The sequence below is a fragment of the Sorex fumeus genome, unplaced genomic scaffold (genome assembly GCF_029834395.1).
Source record: "Sorex fumeus unplaced genomic scaffold, SorFum_2.1 ptg000029l, whole genome shotgun sequence".
In the NCBI taxonomy this organism is placed as follows: domain Eukaryota; kingdom Metazoa; phylum Chordata; class Mammalia; order Eulipotyphla; family Soricidae; genus Sorex; species Sorex fumeus.
The window spans coordinates 17,696,618-17,718,885 of NW_026606086.1; the positions used below are offsets into that span (position 1 = coordinate 17,696,618).

Here is a 22,268-nt window from a genome sequence, read left to right on the forward strand (position 1 = left end):
AGGCCTGTCCACTGTCTGTCATCCCCTTGAGACCCCGGGCCTCAGTCCTGTCCCACACCCCCATCGTCCCCTGTGGCATCCCCCAAACCCACTACACTGATCCGGAAGTTTTCCCAGGCCCCTGCTGAGGGCTGTCGGGGTGTGCGTTGGAACCTTCCGGGCCAGCAGCAGACACAGGACCCCCAACTCTGCCTCACAGGGGCCACGGTTGCTGGACTCAAGCTGACCCCAGGGACCAAGCCAAAGGCACTGGATGGGCCCCTGAGCTGGGGACAGCTAAGCCCCTGGTCCCTGTCCCAAAAACTGCTCTCTCCACGGTGCCCTCTGGGCTCAGGCTGGGTCACAGCAGCAGGGGCCCGGGGCTGCGCAGCTGCTGGAAGGCCCGCAGGAGGCGCTGGGCCGTGGCGCGGGGGGTTGCAGGCTCCCCGAGCCTTAGCTGCTCCTGCAGGGTCCGGATCTCCCGCAGCAGCATCTGCGGGGAGGGGAGGAGGTGTTATGCCCCAACCCCGGTACCCCCACCCCAACCCTGCACATGAGGAGCCCCAGCTGACAGCCAGGACCCAGGGGCCTCACCTCATGGCTGGCCTGGACGCGGCGGAGGTGCTGCACGCAGAGCTCAGGGGGGCTGGGGCCATGCGAAGCCTGTTCCATGATGAGGGCCTGGGGTACAGGAGGCTGCTGCAGGCTGCGGGGCCCCACGTGGCCGGAGAGGATGCTCCCCCGCTACCCACCCCTGCCGATGCCCACTGGCTTGAGCATCAAGCACTGGGGGGCCCACCCTATCCATGAGCACTGTCCACAGAGACTCGGGGCGGCCTTGGGCCCCAGCAGTGCCACACCACACATCAGCAGGCTCGAAGGGCCACACGGGAGCTGGAGCGCAGGGCAGTGGCCAGCGGGCTGCTAGCCGCACTGAGCCTGTCGCACTGGCCTCCTGCTGTCGGAACTTTGTCCACTTGGTGCTGGTATTCCAGAACTGACACCCCTGTCCCGGCTTCCCGAGAAGCACCACCCTAAGGGGTCCTGCCAGGCCAGGAGTGCCCACCCAGCGCCTTGTGGCAGTAGGTGCAGAGCTGGGCCTTCTGTGGGAAGGACGCAGAGATCTGCTACTCCCCGAGCTGGAGCTGAGCGGGCACAGTGCCCGGGGTGTGCTGGGGTCTAGGGCAGCAGACGCAGCCCAGTGTCGCCCAGCCCCGGGCCGGCCCTGCCGTCTACCTCACCTGCACACGCCTGGTGACGGCACTGTGGACGGCACACAGCACGGCCAGCGAGGGGCTCTCCACCCGGATCTCCACGGCCTGCAGGGGCCCTGCCGGGCTCACATCAGGAACACACACCTGTGGCGGGGGCTAGTCTCAGAACTGCCCAGCCATCCGTCTGTGACCCACAGAAGGACCAGACCTGAAGGCTGCAGGATGGAGCACAGCAAGGGGTTGGGGGGTCCAGAAACCCATGGCCCCAAAGACCAGACCAGTGGGAGCACATGGTCAGGGTGACAGCAGCAGCCCGGGCCCACCTGACCCACCACTGATCCGCCCATCCTGGTAATGGGTCACCGGAGGATCCGGACACCTCGAGGGAGGCCAAAAACTCCCGCAATAAGAGAGCAAAGGCACAGTCTGCAAGCCAGGCACCATCCACACTTGCCTCCCGCACGCGGAGAAGAACGTCAGTCCCATCTGGGGCCACTCCTCGGAGGCAGGATGCGGTTGGGGCCCGAGCGACATCATCATTCCCGGACAGGAGCCACCGCAGAGTTGCGGGCAGCAGTGGCATGTCTGTGGGGACACTGACCTGAGTGGGGTCAGGTCAGGCGGGCCCTGTCCACCCTCCCAGGTTGTTCACACACCTGTGCCGCGGTCAGTCAGGGTCGTCTGGAGCAGCTGCGCCGATACCCTGAGAGCGGCCCCTGTGGGGGGCAGGTACTGGGTCCCCGGCTTGGGGCCCAGCTCGCACAAAGCCTGCAGGAAAGCATCCAGGGGGCACAGGGGGGGCTTGCCCGGGGCAGCGGCTGATGCTGGCAGGTCAGGGAAGCGCAGGGCATGGAGTATGTCCAGCACGTGGCGGCTCAGGGGCAGGCCCACAGCCTCGTGTCTGGGCAGGGCCCCGAGACCCAGCGCTGCCCCCACGCTATCCCGGAGGCTAAAGAGGAGCTGGCAGGACACCGTCACGGGCAGCTCTGGGGCACCGTCCTCGCCGGAGCCCAGCGGCACTGTGAGGCTTCGCTGGGCACCAGGGCCCAGGGCACCCAGTGGCACCATGCAGCTGGCTGCGGCGTCCAGGCCCTTGGAGCCCGGCTGCAGGCCCACACACAGGGCCCAGCCCTCGCCCAGGCTGAAGTCAGGGCTGGTCTCCAGCACGCAGTGGGCCAGCAGCATGTCCCCCGACGGCAGGCGGGTCCAGGAGGCCTGGACGCGGCAGGACATGGGCCCAGGGCCCCCCTGGCTGCGCAGGAGAGCACAGGCCGCGCCCACGGCTGCGTTCAGGCTCTGCAGCGCCCGGTTCTGCTGCTCCGTCGTGGCGTTCAGGGACATGACCCTGCAGAGGACCATGAGCACCATGGGGACACACAACCTGGTCCCCAGAGCCCGTGGCTGCAGGCATGTGAGGCGTGACCTGGCCCCTGCTGCCTGCAGGGCTCTGGGGGAAGGGCAGGGTCAGCCACTCCCCCAGACTCAGCCTTGCTCATGCCTCCCACCAGACTGGCCCCCATGTGGCACGCACCTCTCAGATGTGGCCGTGATCCTGGACAGCAGGGCTCCGATGTGCTGGGCACTCCCTGCCGTGCCGGCCCTGGCCAGGGTCAGGTTGCAGGCCAGGAGGCGGCCCCGCACTGACAGAGCCAGGAGCTCGGTGGTGCCTGAGGACAGACCACAGGGAGAGGGGGGTGCTGGACAGAGAGCAGAGCAGAAACAGAGCACCCACATGACAGACTCCCCACCTCACACCCCCCCCCACCCACAACCAGCCACAGGCCACACCCCCAGGAGGGGAGGGGTTGATGGGGGCGGAGAGGGGCAGCTGTAGTACCTCCTGGAGCCCTGGGGGTCACAGTGAGGGCGGCCAGGCTGCAGATGCTGGTGCTGGCAGGACAGAGGTCAGGGGGCAGGCCCCTGGGGTCCCGGGGGTCACTTCCCAGGGCCAGGTCCACCACTTGGAGGCCTGAGGGGGTGCTGAGCAGCAGGCAGCTGCCTCCATCACCGGCTGCACAGAGCACGGGGCCCGGGATGCGGTACTCCCGCAGCTCCAGTACCGGACTCCCGGCCTCATCCTGACAGGCCTTGATGGCCAACAGCCGGCCACCGCGACCCAGGGCCACCAGGCAGTCGGAGGGTGCATCCCCCAGGCCCTCGGCCGGTGGCTCTGTCCTCAGGACCCCTACCCATACCACTGGCTCCTCCAGGTGGTGGATGGTCCTGACGAGGGCCTGTGGGTCACCAGGGGCCCCACTGGAGGTGACCAGCGCCTGCAGAAGAACTGCACAGAGCTGACCACCAGGGAGGCCGCAGAGGAGCACAGGGGAATGCAGCAGACAGGCGTCGGCCCCGAAGAGCAGCCCAAACAGGGCAGCGTCCAGGCCCCGGGGGCCAGGGGGCGCCACAATGCACAGCACTGGCAGGTCAAGAGGGGCCTGGGGCTGCCCTGGGCTTGCGGCTGGAGTCCCGTCCGCCGGCAAGTCCACTTCTCCCACTGAGTTTGGCGGCATGAGGTTCTGTCCCGGTGTAGTACATGGTGTCAGCTGCACCTTCCAGCGGGCAGGACCCTGTGCCAAAGTGACCAGCATGTCCCCCCACACCACAAAAGCAACAAGTGTGGGGCTGGGGAGGATACAGGCCGCTGGCCCCACTGTGGTCCTGAGCAGCGGGGGCTCACTGTCCACTTCATGCTCGCTGTCTCCACCATCAGTGCTGTCCACACACTGCCCACTGTCCCTGCCGGCTGTGCTGTCCACGGAGTCCCTGTTGGCAGGTACAGGACTTGGTGAGGTCAGGGGCCCATTCCGACATCACGCGGTGCTGGCCGGCCTCCCGCCACCGGGCCCTCTGCTGGGGTCCACAGACTGGCAGGAGTTTCCAGAAGCCGAGGTTAGAGGGTGGGGGAAAGGCCGGGCAGGGCCCTGCGCCGTAGAGCCCCCGGGATGCCCCCGCGGCGTCCGCACCTGCTGTCTGGGTCCAGGGACACGCGGTAGAGGCCGCGGCCGGTGCACAGGGCCAGCAGCGCGGGGCCGGCCAGCGGCTCCAGGTGCCAGACTGGCGCGGGAAACTCGAGCACGGCCTGGCGGGCGAACGCGGGTGTCCTGGGCGCGCCCGGGGCCCCCCGACCCCCCGGCCCGGCCCCCCGGACTCCCCGGGCCTCACGCTCAGCCGCCGGCCCTCGGGCTCGCACACGTGCACAAATTGGCCCCCACCGGACAGCAGGACCCGCGCCCCGGCGCTCAGCACGCGGGCCCTGCCCGGCGCCAGGCCCCCGACAGGGCAGCCCACGTCGACCAGGTGGCGGACCCGAGGGGCCGCTCCGGGACTGCTGGCTGCCGGGCCCGGCATGGTGCGCGGGCAGCAGGGCAGCGCGCCGGGCCGGGAAGCGGCCGCGCCGGCGCCGTAGGGCGGAGCCTGGCGGGGGCGAGGCCACGGCGACCGGAGCCTTGGCTGGGCGGAGCCAAGCGACGGGGCGAGTGGGGCGGGGCCACAGCAACGGGGCGGGGCTTGGCGGGGTCGGAGCCTAGCGGCAGAACGGCTCCTGAGGGGCTGTGGACAGAATCTGGGTTCGAGGCCGGGTCTTGACCAGGCGGGCTGTGGTTCCTTTGCTTCCCTTGGGTCAGCACCTACTCCCCATCCGCCCCCGTGTGGCTAACAGCCCCAGAAGCCGCTCCTCCACTCCCCACCCACTCGGACCTCCGGCGGCCTGGCCACCCATTGCCAGCGGGCACAAGCTGGCCAGACTTAACTGTTGGGGTCAGTGCGAGCTCATAGCCCTGGACCCGTGAAACCAGGACCCCTCCAAGAGGCTGCCTCTCCCGTTTTCTCCAGCATCTCGAGAGGGGCGACCAGTGAGGGGTCAGCCGTCAGGGAGCTGGAAAGCAAAGTGGAGCTCCCCACCAACAAAGGGGCAGCCCCTCGGAGAGGTCATTTGCCTTGTACGCTGTCCACCCAGATTTGATCCCCGGCACCACAGTTCCCCAGCTCCGCCAGGGGTGACTGCTGAGTGCAGAGCCAGGAGTAGCTGCTGAGAATTACAGGGCATGGCCCCCAAACCCAACCCAACCACTGGGGTGGAGGAAGGGGGCAGGTCCCCAGGCTTGGCTCCCATGATTTCAAACACTGAGTGTCCAGCTACTGCATACCAGGGTGTGTGTCAATAGAGCCAGTGGCCACTCTCTCCTATCCAGGGTTGGAAGTGGAGCTGATGTATGCCCCAGAGGTCATGGCAGCCCTGGGGGCAGTGGTGAGGGCAAGGCAGCACACAGCTGTGCTGGTGACTGGAACACTCCAGCTCCAAGCCTGGCATCTGTGCACCCGGGACGTGCATAGGGAATGGGCAGGGCACAGCAGGGCGGGTGCAGTCTTGAACTCCGGGCAGCCTGAGACCAGAGGCAGAAAGCTCCCTAAAGTCACAGCAACCAAGGGCGTTGCGTGCATGTACATGGATTGCCAGGCTGGAAGCCTGGGTCTTGCTCCAGGCCCACCTCCCACAGGAAGGGTCCCTGCCCTCCGCTGGTCACAGAGGGACACGTGAAAGCCACCTCTGGGCCAAGCTGAGTGTGCAGATTGTACAAGAGGAAGTGAGACCAGGATGTTGAGCAGCACTAGTGCTGCTGCTAGCAGAACCAGGAAGCTGCACCTGTGCAGCACCAGCAGGTGGACTGGCCTGAGCTCAGCCATGCACACTGGGGCACACGGGGCGGGGCACCCTCCACTGAGCTCCAACTGCTCTTGGGACAATAAACAAAGTACGCTACTCAATGAAGAGCGACGCAAAACCAGGAGCAAGAAACAGCAACTTTCTTGAGCTAAAAGACAAGAGCAAGTGGACAGATACGTAGGGCCAGCTTCTGGTGCAGAAGGCAGCAGGCACGCAGCGGTGGGCAGGTAGAGAGGACTGTCTGGCACAGGGACCAGGAGACCATGTGTGTAAGTGTCTGGTGTGTGTGGTATACGCATGTGGATGCATGTTACACGCGTAGTGTGGCACGCATGTGTCCAGTCTGTCCGCGTCTGGTTCCGGCAGAGAAGACTCCCTCAGTCGCTGGCTGCCCCTGGGGCAAGCATGAAGCCCCCTGTGTCTGTGGGGCGGGCAGGAGTCTGCAGCAAAGAGCTCTCCTTAAGGCAAAGAGGCTTATGGGGGTCCCCTTGCCTCGGGAAGGGGTGGGGGACCCAGAGCATGTGACTGAGTTCTGGCCAGTCTCAACTCCGCTTCATGGTGCCCCCCACCCTGGCCTGCCCCAACATCACTGCTGAGCCCGAGGGGGATGGCAAGGAAGGGGATACAGGAACCTGGTTCCCAGACCCCCGGGCAGCAGGCGGGCACTGCCTGGGGAGCACTCAGGCACTGAGGTCACTTCCAAGGACTGGAACCCCACCCCCACCCCAAATACTGGCAGGGACTCACTAAAGGGGGAAGGAAGTGGAAATAGCCTCACTCCCTCTTTATGCAATTTTTATCTTAAAAAAATAAATAGCGTCCTCTGGGCAGGAATCATGGATAAAGTGTTATTACAACCAATGCAGACCGTCAGCCACCCCCCCCAGAGCCAGGGATGGGGGCCAGCCAGGACCCTGCAGAGGAAGCTGAAGGCAATGGCCTGAGCCCCGGGGAGCGAGACCACACGCAGGGCAGCCTGCCCAGGGTCCTGCCAGCCAGGAGCGTCGCCGGAGGGGAGCAGGCGGTCTGCGGTGAGGCCTAGGTCCTGGGGAGGCTGCACATCTCGCAGTGGCCGGTGCCTGGCTGGTTCATGAAGGTGCAGTGCTGACAGGCCCACATGGCGGCTGCAGCATCGTGCGCAGGGCCCCCGGCCGCACCGTACTCCTGCAGGCCCGGCAGCTGCACCCCCACAGTGCCTGTGGGAAGAGGGGCCCGGAGAGGCCTAAGCGGATGGACCTGCGCACCCCGCTGCCAGGGCACATCCACCCTCCCCCTTCCAGCCGCTCCTTCCTAGCTGGGCACAACTCTGCTCCAGCACGTGCGACGTGGACAAGGCGGGCCTGTGCGTCTGACCTCTCCCGAGGTGCTGCTGTCCAGTACCCCCTGTATCTAGCCCTCCCAGCAGTGCCCCACTCACTGCAGAGCTGCTCCACGGTGGCCCACTGCTCCGACCGCCGCCAGGTCTGTGCCAGCTCCTCGTTGCGCGTGCGCACGGCCTCCAGCAGCAAGCTGATGCTGTCCTGCGGGGCAGGTGCTGTACTCAGCCCCCACCCTCAGCCTCGCCCCACACTGCACTTCAGGCCCTGCCCTGGACCCTGCACAGAGGTGGCCTGTTCATGGCAGTCCCTGTGAGCCCTTTCAAGGAAGAGCCTTGGAAGGAGGGCCAAGGGACCCCCCACATCCAGCACAAACGGTGCTCACGAGCCGCACGGCAGTCTGTTGGAGACTGAGAGGCTGACGTTTCAGTCTGGAGGACGCAGCCAGGGACCCTGTCCCACCGTGTCCCCAGCCCCCACCAGCTGAGTCCCTTCACCAAGGCCTGTCTACGGGTTCTGCTGTGAGCCGCCCCTCGCCCCCGGCCCAGGCAGAGGCCAGGACCTACCTGCAGAGGCATGACCTCGTTGGTGACCAGGAAGAGCAGAAGGTGGAAGTCCGAGACGGCGTCCAAGAAGCCAGACGAGGCGTTGTGGGACAAGTAGGTGGCCAGGCTATGGAAGTCCTGTGGGAAAGGTGCTTGTCAGCCCAGGCGCTCCCCACAGCTGAGCCTGGGCTGCTGTAGTAGGTTGGCAAGAACTCTGCAAACGAGCGGCCGGGGAACATGTGCACAAAGACTGGGAGTAGGAGGAGCCAGTGTATATGTTGTGTGTGTGCGCACACATGCGTGCACGCCACATGGCCCGTGTTAAACAACACTGCATGCAGCGCTGACTCACATATCAGCTCCAAGGCCATGGTGAGCCCCCCACCCCCATGGCCAGTTCAACAGGCCTGAGTGGTCAGGTCTGAACCAGGTTCAAGCATGCCTCAGGATGGCACCAAGGTGCCCATGGACATGTGCCACTTCAGCTGGACTACGCCAAACGATGGCAAGGCCCACGGCCCAAGAGGGTTCGGAGTTGCTTACCTGTGTCTCCCCTAGCACATCCCGATTCTCAATGGGAAATGGGCTTTGAGAGATGGAAAAGGTGAACACAGGCTCCTTGGGGAAAGTCGTCGTGATCTGAGAGGAAGGGCAGAGCGTGCACAGCTGGAACACTTGCCCCCGGCACCGGCCCCGGTGCCCCAGACAGACGCAGCTCCCCAGGGGTGGCAGGTGCTGGCCCCGAGCACCCACCCTGCCACATCTCCCACAGCTGCCATGGGCCAGCGGCAGCCCTGGGTGCCCACCCGGCAGAGGAAGGGGTGTCTGTGCCTCCCAGGGGTGGGCTTCCCCTGTCCCGGGGAATGAAGGCCGTGGCTATGTCCAAGCTGCTCCGTCCCTCCCGGCTCAGTGGGGGCTGAGCCCCTGTGCAGTTCCCCACACCGAGGCAGTTGGGTTCTGCACGGGTACCATGGCCACCCTTCAGCCAGGGCCCAGCTCGTCCGTGTGTCCTGGAGTGATGCCAACTCTGCACCAGGGCCTGAGAAAGCTGCTCTCCACACCGCCCCCCCCCAAGAGTGCTCCCACCCAAATCTGTACCCGCCTGCCCTGGAAGTCCAGACAGATGTCAGTGGCCACCTGAGGGTCTGGGCAGTACAGGCTGCTGAGCCTGGGCTATGGGGGCTCACTCTGCAGCACATGTAGCCCTCTGTCCACCGTCCACTCTCCAGAGAGGGGCCAGGATGAGGGTCTCTGGCCCTGTGCTGAGTGCCATGCGGGTACTCACGTCAATGATGAGGTACTCCACGGGCAGTGGCCGGGCCAGCTGGGTGATCTCGTTGCCAAACTTGTCGATGTCCTGACACAGGAAACAAAGGTGAGCGGAGATGAGGTGGTCGACATACTGTGTACTTCAGGCCTCGGGCTGGCACGTTAGGGGCCAACATTGCAGCTGCTGCATGTACGCACACAATCTGCACCAGGGCTGTGCTGCCTGAGTCATCACTTAACCACAGACTGAGTTATAGCAGTGGGACCTGACCCTCTCATTGGTCTTCTCAAAATGGAAGCGCATGTTTGGGTGGACACATGGACACAGGCCCAGGGCACAATGGCCCCTCCGTAGGGGGATCTGCTTGCTGTGGTCAGAACAGCACCTCCAGTGCAGGGTTGCCACTGTTCAGAGAGGTCGGGCATGATGGCTGCTCCCCTTCCACTGCTCTGGGGGAAACCAGTGGGTCTACTGTGGCCTGGGGCCAGTGCTGGACTCTGCAGCACTGGCGGACCCCCTTGGACCCACCCTGACCCTCTGTGCCGTCTCTCTGGTCCCCAGGATTAATCGTGACTACAGGAACTAAAGACATGGGTCCCCAAGCAGCTGCTGGCCAAAGCCTGCAGGGAGGAAGTGGCACCCGGGGCGGAGCACAGGGCAGGGGTGTGCAGGGCCCGCCGGCTCCCAGGCAGTACCTGCCCACAGCAGGCCCCACCTTGTAGAAGACGTCGGGAGCATACTGCTCGCTGCTTGACTCCTTGGCATAGCCCAGCTCAGGCGCGTCCTTGCAGGGCAGCAGGCAGCCGTCCCGAACCAGTGCCATGCACTGATTGGACACCTGGTAGCCCTCGAAGTGCACCTGGTTGTCGGGGCCACCTGCGTAGAGATGGACCGTCTTCAGAGAGCCTCCCGCTGAGGCCCCACACAGGTGACTGCTCCGACACATCCTGCTTCTGCTGTCACTTCGGGTGCCCTAAGAGCCCTGAATCACTACTAGAATCCCACCCAGAGGCTGGAACATGCCTGCCACATGCAGACTGAGCCCCAGCCCAGCCCCAGAGTCGAGGACGCAAGCAGAGCCAGCAGCTTGTCCACAGCCAATGCTATGACTGGCAGCTCCTAACTTGGGGCTCAGGCTAGCTGGTGCTCCTGAAGCTCCCTGCATCTGTTTCTTGGTGATGCCACAGCACTCCCTCTGTAGAGCCAGTGGACAGCACCCACTGACACAGCCAGCCAAGTCACGAGTGGCTGTTTCCTGGGGTGCTGACAAGGACCAACAGAGAGAGACCCAGGGAAGCGTCAGTAAGCAAGTAGGGAGAAGAACGTAGAAAGAGGACAGAGCAGTGTCAGGGGATGAGGCTGACCACCGAAGGCTAATGGGCTACGTGCCTGTGGCCACCGCAGTGACAAACTTGGAGCCGAAGTGTCCATCTGGGGACAGACGGCAGATGTTGGGATGCTTGTTCTGGAAGTGCCCTGCAGTGATGCACTCCTCTGAGCTCAGGAAATAGGTGTCCTACAAAAGGGGGGGGGGACAATAAGGCTCACACAGCTGTCCCCAGGTCCTTGCCCAGCACCACACAGTCCACGGGGCACCGCTGGGTGTAGTCCCAAAACTGGGGACAGAAAAGTTCTTTTCTTCTTTAGCATAATCAGGACAAGAGCCCCTTTGGGCCCAGCTGCCAGGGCCCTGCAGCCCGAGGCCACGGGACCCACCCTGGGTCCGGCCGCAGTCACAGGGCCCTTACCTTGTTCCGGCTGTAGCGAACTGTGCCCTTCCGGGTGTCTTCTGACACAAGATCCGTGAAGATCCAGCCGACCTGCGGGAGCAGCGGGGCAGTGAGGCTTGAGGCCAGCAGGTGCCCTTGCGGTCTGTGTGCTGGGAACAGGAAACATTCCCCACAAGGAAAGGGAATGAGAACAGCCAAGGGCACCGTGATGGCAGTCCTTGTGCATGCCATGTTCTTGCCGCTTGAGTCATGGGAATAGCCATGCTGGTGTCCAAGACAGCAGAGAGAATGAGGGTAGCTGAAGCCCGCCCGAGCCTGGGAACCTATTGTCCCTAACTGGCCCACGAGGTCTCAGTACCTTCCTCAGGCCAAGCTGGGCAGCAACCTCATCCACCACCTCGGCTTTGGGGTCCTCCAGCAGTTCCAGGCTGTTCTGAGTCCCGATCTGCCAGGCCACAGGAGGGAAGGTGTGGTCAAAGGGGCAGTGCCCACAGGTTGTGCTGTGCAGAGATGCCTCAACACGCCCCATGCACCCGCAGGCACTCGGCTGGGGCAGGACCCGGTCAGTACCCCAGGGAGTCCGTGCCCACCAGAACGCAGTTTGTGGGTGATGCCGAGCACAGAGACAGGAGCTACCGCAGAGGACAATGCTACAGACAAATCCCCGGGAGTGTGAGCACCCAGAGGGTTGCAGGTCTCCCAGTGAGGGGCGGTGTTGGGGCTCTGCCACCAGGCAGCCCTGAGGTTGTCGGGAGTGAGGCAGATGAGACCAGACGGTCACACGGGCACCCCGTACCTGCGGGGGCTCATAGATGGCGGCCACCTCCGCCCGGATGCCAAGCGGAATGTCCTTGTGCTCTGTGTAGCGCCCGTATAGGAACCCGAAGTGCTGGCTGCCCGTCTTGCGCCAGAAGTCAAGGAAGCGGTCGGCCACGGTGTGGTTCTCGAACATGATGTTGTCCACGTGTCTGTACTTCTGCACCCCGCCCCCCCAGGCACATGAGCACCTATCCTCAGGAAGGCCCTGGCTTTACATTCAGGGATCCCTCCTGCTGGGCTCAGCGAACCCTCTGGGACGCCCACATCAGCCACGTGTAAGTCCCACAACCTCCAAGGGCCTGCAGGACACGAGACCAAGGCGGGCACTGCCCCCAGGGAGCACAGCAGGACCGAGCACCAAGCTGAGCCCCGCGTGGGAGGGAGGCTCACTGCCTTCGACCAGGGCTTGGAACAGGTCAATGGCTGCAGGGGCCTGGGCAAGGCTGTGAGCTGGACCACATGTGGCAGGGGACAGGAGGCTGAGAAGGTAGCACAGGGGGTCGGGTGCTGGCCTTCTGTGTGGTCAACACATGATTTGACCACCAGCCCATGCCTGGTCCCAGAACACCGCTAGGAGTGACCATGAGCACAGAGCCAGGAGTTAGCCCCTAGCAGTGCCTGACATCACCCAAAAACCAACAAAAGCAAGTCACCATCTGAAAAAACACTGCTGAGTGCTGGGTGCTTCTGTCACCAGACAGGGCCTGGGGGTTTCCACAGCAAAAGCAGAGCCCCCAGCCTGCCTCGGGGTCTCCCTCTGCCCACACCCCTCACCTGCCATACCCACCTGTCTGTTGAGGGTGATGGCGCTGGGCTGGCACTTGGTACAGATGCCGTTGGGCCACGGCAAGTGTCCCTCACACCCTGACTTGATCTTGCAGCTGATGTTCTCCAGGGCCACGAACTTTCCCCTGAGGAACATGGGCAATGTCCATGAGTCAGGCCAACATGACCGAGATGGGAAGAGGATCTTACACCAGGGGCATGTTCTCCCCGCACTAGCGGACCCTGGCCCCATGACCTTACTCCACAAACACCGTCCAGGGCATGCGTCAAGAACGCTACCCCTCAGCTCTGGGGTATCCAGACTCAGCACAGCTGCCCCAGGGACAAGGGGCCTCGGTTCCCTCATCCTCATGAGCTGACCGCGTACCACCAACACCTCCCCCGAGGGCTGGCTGCAACCAAGGCCCACACGTATGGGAGCATCGCCTCGTCCGTGGTCCTCCCTCCGGGGCCACCAGGCCAGCTCCAGAGAGCAACCCCATCCCAGGAAAGCCAGCAAGCCCGAGCCCTGCCCCCCCAGCCCATACTTGTCAGCACCCCCTGTCAGCTTTCGGATGTAGGCGTGGAAAGACATGTGCTTCACGGGCGGCTCCAGGTGATTCAGGTAATCCTCATCGAAGGGCTGCAAGATAGAAGCCCCCACGGGCCAGAGGGCTGAGAGGGGGTGGTGCTGGCCAGCCTCAGCCACCATCACCTCTCACCATGACAGGGACACCTCAGCAAACACAAAATGTGCCCAGTCAGCAACCCTGAGGATACTCGGCAAGACAAAACGCCACAAAAGAACCTTACGAAGTCCCTGGCAGGCCTGGAGGCTGGGGTCAGGGCCCCACGGCAGGCCTCACTCCCATACTCATCGCCCAGCTGGGGGTTGCTCCCAGGAGCAGGGGGACACAGAGGCAGGGCAGCCCATGCTGGCCTGACACTCACCTCGAGGGGGACACAGTGCACACACTTCCCCAGAGGACCGTGCCGGCACCTGAGGGAAGGTAGAAGACCCAGCGTTAGTGGCTGCCCCCCACCCTGTGCAGTGCACTCAGATAGGAGCACTGGACGGCCACTGAGTCCAGCTGCCTTTCTGAATGCCTGTTGGGAAGAAGCAGCCAGCACTGCCCACCTGTGAGGTCTCGGACAGAATCGAGCGAAAGGAGAGGACCTGGAGCCAGAGCGATAGGACAGTGGGAAGGGCATCTGCCTTGCATGTGGCCGCCCTGGGTTTAATCCCCAGCACCCTAGAGCCCCATCAGGAGTGATCCCTGAGTGCAGAGCCAGGAGTTAGCCCCGGGTGCCAGCATCACCAGCGGGTGTCCAGAAAAAAGGAAGAGAGGGAACTTCCAAGGTTGGTGGGACCTCCGGGGGCTGGGGGGAGCTCCCAGGACAGGGGAGGGCTCTGAGCAGAGGCCGCAGGCTCCTAACTGCCCCAGGTTCCAAGCACGGGTGGGAGCAAGCCTCAAGCAGAGCTGGGAGTGGTCCCTGTGCATTTACAAGTTCCTCAAACACCTGCTTTCCCCAATGCCCAGAAACCAACCCCTAAAGGAGCTGGTTGTGGGCTCCACAACGCCCCCCAAGAGCAATGCAGGCCTGAGTGAGATCCGGGCCACCTGTAGGGATGTGTGTGTGTCCACGTGTCCATCTGTATGTGCGTGGGGTGTATGTGCATGCATAGTGCTGGCTGAAACTAGGCTGCACCAGTGGAGGCCCAGGACATCACCTACAGAACCATCATCACCTGTGGCCCTTCCTGAGAGCCCACGGCCTCACAGGCCAGCCCCACCTGAACTCCTGGGAAACAAGAGGAGAGGCAGCCCTGGGAGACCTGCGGGGCGAATACCTGACCCCAGTCCCACACCTCACTTGCTGTCACTGACCCCAGGTCTGCAGGGGACAAAGGCGGCTCCATGTCCCTCAGTACCCCTGAACTCTGATGCCCAGTCGGTGGCGCAGGCCCAGGCACGGGGGCATAGCACGCCCACTCACAGCTGGGGGTCGCGGCTACGGTAGATCTTGCCATCCTGCCGGCTGAGGTACTGGTCAATCTCGTCCTCCACCACGCTCGGCGCTCCCGCTGGCTTCAGCCCCAGGGGAGCTGATGTCTCCATCTCGGATGAGGGGCCGGCCAGGGTCTCAGGGAAGAGGAAGAGCAGGTCCCCGTGCCTGTGGGCAGAAGGCCCTTTCTCAGTACTCGGGCGGGGAAGGTGGCAGAGAGGCGCGTCTGGGTTTCCCAGCCCAGCAGGCTCTGCACACCCTGAGCACAGTCAGGTGGGCCCTATGAAACAACAAACCAGGCCTGAGAGACAGTGAAGGCGCAACTGAGCCAAGTTGATCCCCAGCATCACCTCGGGTCAACCAAGTAGAGCCAGGAGAGCTCACACTGCAAAACACAGGCGCCTGCGACCCTGGGTTCTACCTCCCACCGCCTCCCCGTCCCGGACACCAACGCCGCACCATCAGCTGGTGACAACCCTTCTGCAGCCATTCCTCCCATACAGACCCCCACCCGCTCCTGGCCCTGGGACTGTGGGCAAGGATGCAGGCCCCGACGCTCTGAGGCAGGGATGCCCGAGGGGCCACCAGGATGCCCCAAGGCTGACCCTGGGAGCTAGCATCTGGGGCTCTGCACCACCTGGAGATCTACTGTGGGGAGCTGTGACCAAGGCAGCTGGGCAGCCCCCAAGCCCAGGACAGCAGCTCTAAGAAAAGCAGGGCCGCAGCGCCCCCTTGTGCCTGTGGCAGCCAGTGTAAGCTCGCTGTGGAGAAGCCACCAGGCCACATGGTAGAAGGGGCACTGCAGCGGGCACACAGGAGCTTCAGCTTCAGACGGGTCCTGGGCAGCGCCAGGGTGGCCCTAAAGCCAAAGGGTCCATGGAGCAGCCACGCCAGAAGGCAGCATGGCCCAGTACAGCGGGGGTGGCCCAGGAGAGCCTTGTCCACGCCTAGCCCAGAACACACCCAGCATGAGGGCACACAACAGCGACCCCCGGAGACAAACGACGACTGTACTGCCCACGTCCAGCCCTCAAACACTGTCCTCCTGTTGTTCATCGATTTTGCTCGAGCGGGCCCAGTAACGTCTCCATTGTGAGACTTCTTGTTACTGTGTTTGACATATTGAATAATCTCGGTAGCTTGCCAGGCTCTCCAATAAGGGCGGAGGAATCGAACCCGGCTTGCCTGGGCTGGCTGCGCGCAAGGCAAATAAATGCCCTACCGCTGTGCTATCACTCCAGCCCAGCCCTCACAGATGGTGATAACCCGACTCCTGACTCCTGGGCTCCGGGTGAGGACCCAGCACTCAGCCAGGTGGGCACAAGGAGGCTCTCAGGCACAGTCCTGACGCAGCCCACGAGCACAAGAGACAGGACGGCAGGGAGCACACGTGGATTGCACAAGGCCAACCCTGTTCACTCCACAGCACCTCATATGGTCCCCTGAGCACAGCCAGGAGTGCCCCTTGAGCACTGCCGGGCGTGGCCCCTAAAACCAATGAAAAAACGAAAACATGAAAACAACGTAAAGAGACAACAGCAGGGCCACCCTTGGCTCTTGAAAACCAGTAAAACAGGCCAGACCCTCCCCCCTTCTTCCCTTATTCCAGCAGACACACTTCCTCCTTCCCAACCTCCCCCTCACCCCCTGCGGGTCTCCTCCTCCCTTCCTCCCCTGCAAACTTGCCTCCCTTCCCTCCTGCAGGCCCACCTCCCTTTCCCCCTGCAGATCCACCTCCTTTCCCCTATGAACCTGCCTCTCTTCCTCCCTGCAGACTCGCCTCCCGCTTCCTCCCTATAGACATGCTTCCCCCTTCCTCCCTGCAGACCCACCTCCCTTCCTCTGGCAGACCCCCCTTACTTCCTGTGGATGCTCATTTGTGAACCAAGTGACACACAAACTGCCAGGATGCATGGACCATTCTGACAAGTACACCAGTGCAGGGGATCCCCAACACAAGGCAGGATGGCAAGCAGCCCCCAGAGCAGAGCCACCCCCACCCCCACTGCACTCACTTGATCTTCAGCAAGTTGAGGGACTTGCTGGAGGAGGCGGGGATCTCCCCGGTCCTGTTCCTATTGATGTAGACCGAGAAGCCATTATTCGGGAAACCAAATTCCTTGGCGACCTAGAAAGGCAAGAGAGCAGGGCCAGAGTGAGACGCCATCATGTACTCTGCGGAGGACAGTGAGACACGGACACCTGTCCTCTCGGGGTGTGGCCTTGCCCCCCATCCCTGAGCCTCTGAAGGACGCAGTCTATGGGACAGTGATGGGGCAGATCCACACTCAACTTTGCCACGGCATGTCCCAAATTGTCAAAAAGCCCATCTCGAGGCTGGAGCTATAGGACAGCGGGGAGGGCATTTGCCTCCCATGCACTCAATCCGAGTCCAATCCCGAGCATCCCCTATGGTTCCCTGAGCAGTCAGGAGTGACCCCTGAGCATTACCAGGTGAGGCCCCAAAACACAAACAACAAACAACAAAAAGCCTCCAAAATAGAAACCTGGTTCCCGGGGCCAGAGAGAGAGTACACTACATAAGGCGTTTGCCTTACACGCAGCCAACCAGGGTTCGATTCCTGGTGTCCCATATGATTCCCTGAGTATCACCAGGAGTATGCCCTGAGCATCTCCAGGTGTGGACCAAAACACACACACAGACAAAAAAAACCAAAAAAACAAGAAAACAAAATTCAGCTAACAAGTCATAGGCCATCACCTGCAGGCATGTGAGAACTGACAGTGCTGACGGACACTCACCCAGGGCACGGCTGGACAACTGTCCCCTTCAATGTCTCTATCAAATACGTGACCAACGACCACCAAAGACAAACCAGACTCCTGCTGTACCAGAGCCCGGAGCACACAGGCAGGGCTGGTGATAGTAGGTGGGCAGCCACACTCCTGTCCCTGGGACACTACACTAGCCCTCGCCTGGGCACAGGCTCTCCTGGACACTCTGGCCCCTCCTGGATATGCCAGCACTACCCTTCCTGGACAGAGCCGTGAGCCCAACACAATGTCAAAGGGCATAAAGGCTGGAGGCTGGACCCTGAATGTGAAATGGCAGATGTGATCCAATGGTGCTCAGGAAATACTCTTGGTTCAGTGCTCATGAGTGAACCTGGTTGAACACATGCAAAGCAAAGTCCAACTCTGTCCTGTGAGCCCAGAGAGGCACCAAGTGTACCACCAGCCTAAGGGGGCAGGATATGACACCTGGCAGGGAGCACCGCGAGGAGCAACTCCCAAGCACAGGCAGGAATGGCCTGGGTCCCACCAAGTGTGGCTCAGAACAAGTGAGATCCAGCAACATCTGAAGTCAACGCCTGCCAGGGCCAGCTGTGCTGAAGGGCGCGGGGCTGAGTGCTCAGCCCCAAGACTCCCCGCCCGCCCGCAGGTCTGAGGCCAGACCAGACCGCCTTCTCCTCACCAATGAGCAAATAACTTACTTGTTTTTGGGCTACGATGCTCAGGGCTGACTCCGGGCTGAGCTCAGGGGACCATATGGGGTGGGACGCGGGTCAGCAGCATGCAAGGCCAACACCATCCCTGCTGGGCCCGCCAGGTGTCACCAGGAAGCTCCTATGTGTCTCAGGGCCTCCAAGTGCCTCACAGGTCCAAGGCCACTCCCGGTGACCCTCAGCCAACCAGACAGGGCAGTGCACTGCAAGGGCTGAGGGGGTGGTGTTGATGCTAACCAGCAGAGCACAGGGGCCTCCAGGATTGCACCCGAGCACCAGGTGATGTTGGCCTCAAAGCCAGGGCCAGGGCTGGCGGACACAGGTGCCTACCATCCCTCCTTTCTGCTTGGTCACATTGTTTCTGTCTGTCTGAGGTTCTTGTTTTGACTTTGGGGTTCTACGATGGTGCCCAGAGCCACGTTGGGGCATGTGGATTATGTGCCCAACTAAGCTGTCTCTCCTGTATTATGTTTATAATCGGGGGAAATGATTTTTGAGGGGAAACTTCGAAGAGTAATAAACATATGCTCCAAGTATCCCCGAGAAAACAACCCCAATAGTGAAAACGCTCCAGAACCACAGTTGGCGCAGCGCCAGCTTCCCCTCTGCCATCCACTTTCACCGTCTCCACCCAAGCACAGCTGGAGGGAAATGCCATGATTTCAAGAATGTTTTGGAAACTAATAACCACAACACTGGGGCCAAAGGAATAGGAAAGCACACCAGACGTCAGCCTTGCATGCAGTCGACCGAGGTTCCATCCTCGGCACCCACATGGTCCCCAAACTCACTGGAAAGGATCCCTGAGTACAGAGCCAGGAATAAGCCCTGAGAACACCAGGTGTGGCCCAAAAGCCCCAGAATGAGAGAACCTCAACATTCTATTTTTAGGTTTCTCTGAATCCCCTGAATCGAACTTGGCAGCGCCACATTGGTTTCACATGCAAAAGCCTGAGTTAAAAACAAAAGCACGGGCTGAAGAGGTAAGGAGCTTGCCTGGCACAGAGTGACCCAGGTTCGATCCTCAACACCATTGCAGGGTCTCCTGAGCACCACCAGGAATGACCGCTAAGTGCAGAACACTGCCAGGTGCGACAAAACCAAAACAAAAAACACAGAGCAAAACCCCGTTTCTTGAAGATTTACAGATACAAACCTGTCTGGCTCAGAGCCTGCCAGTCAGTGTGTAGACCAACTCCCTATTTCAGCAGCCAGAGCTCCGCCCCGCCCCACCCCGCCTGCCTGTCTCCTGAGCTCCAGCTCTGACTCCTGGTCCACCATCAGACTAGAGCAGACGGGGCAGCCGGGAGGGCTGGTCGTCTCTCCTCGGCTGTCTGACACTGAACCTGTTTACTTTGGCAAGTCTCCTCTAGCCCAGATTTTTCGGGTCAGTGCCATGGCCTCTGTGGCCTATGTCCCTCTGGGGAAAGCCAGACAGGGTCACACTTGCACCACCAAAGCACAAGAAAGGGAGGCTAGGAGGGCTCGCAGTGAGCAGTGGTGCCTGTGAGGGCCTGGGCTCCACCCCAGCACTGCAAAACACCAAGAGAGCGTAAATGGACAGGTGCTTCCGGACATCACGAAGGTACCAGCTGCTGACAGGGCACGGAGGACTGGACACGTCCAGACAGGACAGCTCAGAAACACTGGCAATGGGACCGAAGTGATAGTACAGCAGGGAGGGTGTCTGCCTTGTATGCAGCTGACCCGGGTCAATTCCCTGTATCCCATACGGTCCCCCAAGCACCCCCAGGAGTAATTCCTGAGTGCAGAGCCAGGAGTAACCCCTGAGCATCGCCAGGTATGACCCAGAGAGAGAGAAAAAAAAGAAACACCAGCGAGGCAGCATCTAGGGACACTGTAAAGCCATGAGGATGGATCAGGGCTGGGGGTCACCCAGGTTGAGGCCCAGCAGCACACACCCCACCCCTCCCTAGAATGGCAGGGAGTGATCCTCAAGCACCCAAAACCAGTCAACAAGAAGCTGGAGCTCAAGCACCCCAGGAGCCACTTGGGTGACACCGAAGGGGCCACACCGCCCAGGAGTCAAACTCAAGCCGAGCCTCACACCTTCCCCTGCCTGCCCTAGACCACACCTCTCAGGGCTGTCCAGGAGGTCACATCTGCCCCACCATCCCCGGCAGTGTGAGCCAGCAGCAGGCCTACCAGGCCATAGGTACCTTCTTCAAAAAGGTCGCGGCTGTCTCTCTCTTGGTCGCGGTGATCCGCTTCACCCCGTCAGGAGACTGGACGCGGATTATCTGTTGTGAGTGAAATGTGACGGTTATGGTCCAGGCGCGGCAGCCAGTCACCGACCCTCCCACACGGCCCAGGAGCAAGGTCATCTCAGATGAGCAGGAACTGTCCACAGCTCCCCCTGGACCCAGACGGAACTTCCCTTCTAGTCCCGTACGAGCCTCACTGTGACCTGGAGCACAAGCTGGGTGTGAGGCAGCTGCAAAGGCTTGCCCTGGCATGTGGCCCCTGGTCCCTAGGGAGCAGCCCAAGACTGTGCTTAGGGATCACGGCTGGTGGTGCCAAGGATCAAACACAGGCCAGGCACATGCAGGGCAAGTGCTAACCTGCTGTGCTTTCTCTCTGGCCCCTGAGGACTGACCAGGTGTGTTCCCCCCAAAAGACCTTGCTTTGTTCCACCACCAACAGATACTGGATGCTGGAACTCCCAGTTACTTGCTTTTTAACAAACCCAGCGACAGTCGAGCAGAACCTAAGGGGGCTGCAGGGAAGCCCCAGGCAGTGACAGCCAGGAGGCGCTGGGAGAGCAGGCTCTCGGGTGGTCAGGGGGCTGGCAGGATCTCCAAACACCAAGGCAGGGATGGCACGCCGGGCAGTGCCAAACCCACTGAACAATGGCTCCAGCCCCTTCACTGACCACTTTGAACTAATAAAATTAGGTTTCCTAAGACAGCCGGCCTCCTCCGCCCACACTATTCTCAAGCTCCAAGACTCTCAAATAAACCTGATGCGTTCCAAAATTCTAAAAGCAGGAGATAATGTATTCTCTCATCTTTTTTTTTGGTGTGTGCTGTTTGGGGCCCACACCCAGTCTGCAGTTTGGGGGACCTCTGCAGTGCTGGGACGGAACCCAGGCGGGCTGTGTGCAAGGCAAATAAATGGCTTTCCCACAGCATGGCCCCTCCCATCTGTGAGAAATGCAACTTCATTCTTGCTGCTTTGACTCTTGAGTTCACCCTGGACTCTTAAAATGACACAGTTTCTGCCTGGGCCCAACCGGATGATCTCGGCAGGAGGGCGGTCCACGAGTCAAGGCCAGCGCCTGTCAGCTTGTCAAGTCCCGGGTCACCTGCAGGAGTCACCCGTCACACACACAGGGCCAGGTGGACACAGCTGCCAACCACACCCAGGTCTCCTCAGGGGGAGAGTCAAGAACCAGTGGGCCGGCCAGAGCCTAAATTTTAGGAGCCCCTTCCTGGGTGTGGGAGCCAAGAGGAGCATCTGGCTCTGGGGTCAGGGTAGGGTGCGCCCCCCACCCCCACCCGGTTCGCTGCACGTCTCCCCCAAATCCTCCTCGCGGCTGACCTCCTGCCGTTCCTCTGGGGCCACAGAGCGAGCCGGGTCCCACCTCCGAGGACAGGAGGGTCCCCGCAGGCCGCACTCTCCGGTCCCCACAGGTGGCTGTACCCGCCCGGCCGGCGTGTGCCCCTGTGGGGAACCAGCTCTGGGGGGGCTGTGCAGGGCACGGGGTCCCGGTCCGGGTCTGTACGGGGTCTGGGTCTGTGGGGGTCTGCGCGGGGTCGGGCCCTGTGGGCTCTTTGGGGTCTGCGCGGGGTCAGGCTCCGAGGGCGCCAAGGGCTCCCCGGGCTCCGAGGGTTCTGGGGGCTCCCCGGGCTCTGGGAGCTCTGAGGGCGCCGAGGGCTCCCGGCTCGCGCCGCGCCCGGATGTGCTGCCTCATGCCGCCGCCGCTCACCATACTCTCGGCCATGGCGGCCGCTCCCGCGTCCGGGCTCGGGCCCCGCGCCGCCGCCTGCCGCCCCGCCGGCCTCGCAGCCCCGGCCCCGGCCTCAGCCCCGGCCTCGGCCTCCCGCCGCCGCCAACGCCGCTCCAGCTTCGCCGCCGGCCCCGCCGCCACGTCCGGTGCGTCGCGGAACGCGTTCCCCGGGTCGCGCAGCCCCCGACGCGGGGTTCCGGCCCGGCGCCCCGCGCATGCGCGTCCCGCCGGCACCTCCCTCCGCCCCCGCCCGGACCGACGTGCGCGTTCTCGACCGGCGCGCGGGGGGCCTGGGTGTGCGTGCGCGCCCCCGCGCCTACGTGCCGTATCGGCCCCTGCGCCCCCTCAAAGCTCCGAGCTGGGCCTGGTTGCAGGCTTAAGCTTCCGAGGTGGACGACGACGCCTCCTGTGCCAGCGCGGCGGACCCTGGCACTGCCCCCGGCCGGGCAGCACTCCCCACTGAACTCTCCGGCCAGCCCTCCGGGAGGGATGGCAAGGGCTGAGCACCCCTGCCACACTC

The 22,268-nt window shown here is 62.6% G+C and overlaps 2 protein-coding genes across 2 annotated transcripts; both read right to left on the reverse strand.

Annotated features, from left to right (window-relative positions):
- Positions 1-340: 340 nt before the first annotated feature.
- FAAP100 (FA core complex associated protein 100) lies at positions 341-4,547 on the reverse strand. Its single transcript, XM_056115375.1, has 9 exons — positions 4,359-4,547; positions 4,160-4,275; positions 3,031-3,959; positions 2,725-2,860; positions 1,850-2,538; positions 1,648-1,778; positions 1,221-1,337; positions 574-660; positions 341-472 (listed from the first exon to the last, which is right to left on the reverse strand). The coding sequence occupies exons 1-9, from the start codon at positions 4,542-4,544 to the stop codon at positions 341-343; spliced, it is 2,523 nt and encodes an 840-aa protein (XP_055971350.1). The 5' UTR covers positions 4,545-4,547.
- A 1,430-nt stretch (positions 4,548-5,977) lies between these two features.
- Positions 5,978-21,926, reverse strand: NPLOC4 (NPL4 homolog, ubiquitin recognition factor). Its single transcript, XM_056115764.1, has 17 exons — positions 21,728-21,926; positions 19,959-20,039; positions 16,327-16,439; positions 14,303-14,479; positions 13,256-13,304; positions 12,853-12,947; positions 12,327-12,450; positions 11,517-11,696; positions 11,079-11,165; positions 10,739-10,810; positions 10,380-10,506; positions 9,706-9,866; positions 9,006-9,077; positions 8,264-8,359; positions 7,742-7,858; positions 7,277-7,379; positions 5,978-7,055 (listed from the first exon to the last, which is right to left on the reverse strand). Exons 1-17 carry the CDS (start codon positions 21,740-21,742, stop codon positions 6,898-6,900), a joined length of 1,827 nt encoding a protein of 608 aa, XP_055971739.1. The 5' UTR covers positions 21,743-21,926; the 3' UTR covers positions 5,978-6,897.
- Positions 21,927-22,268: the final 342 nt, after the last annotated feature.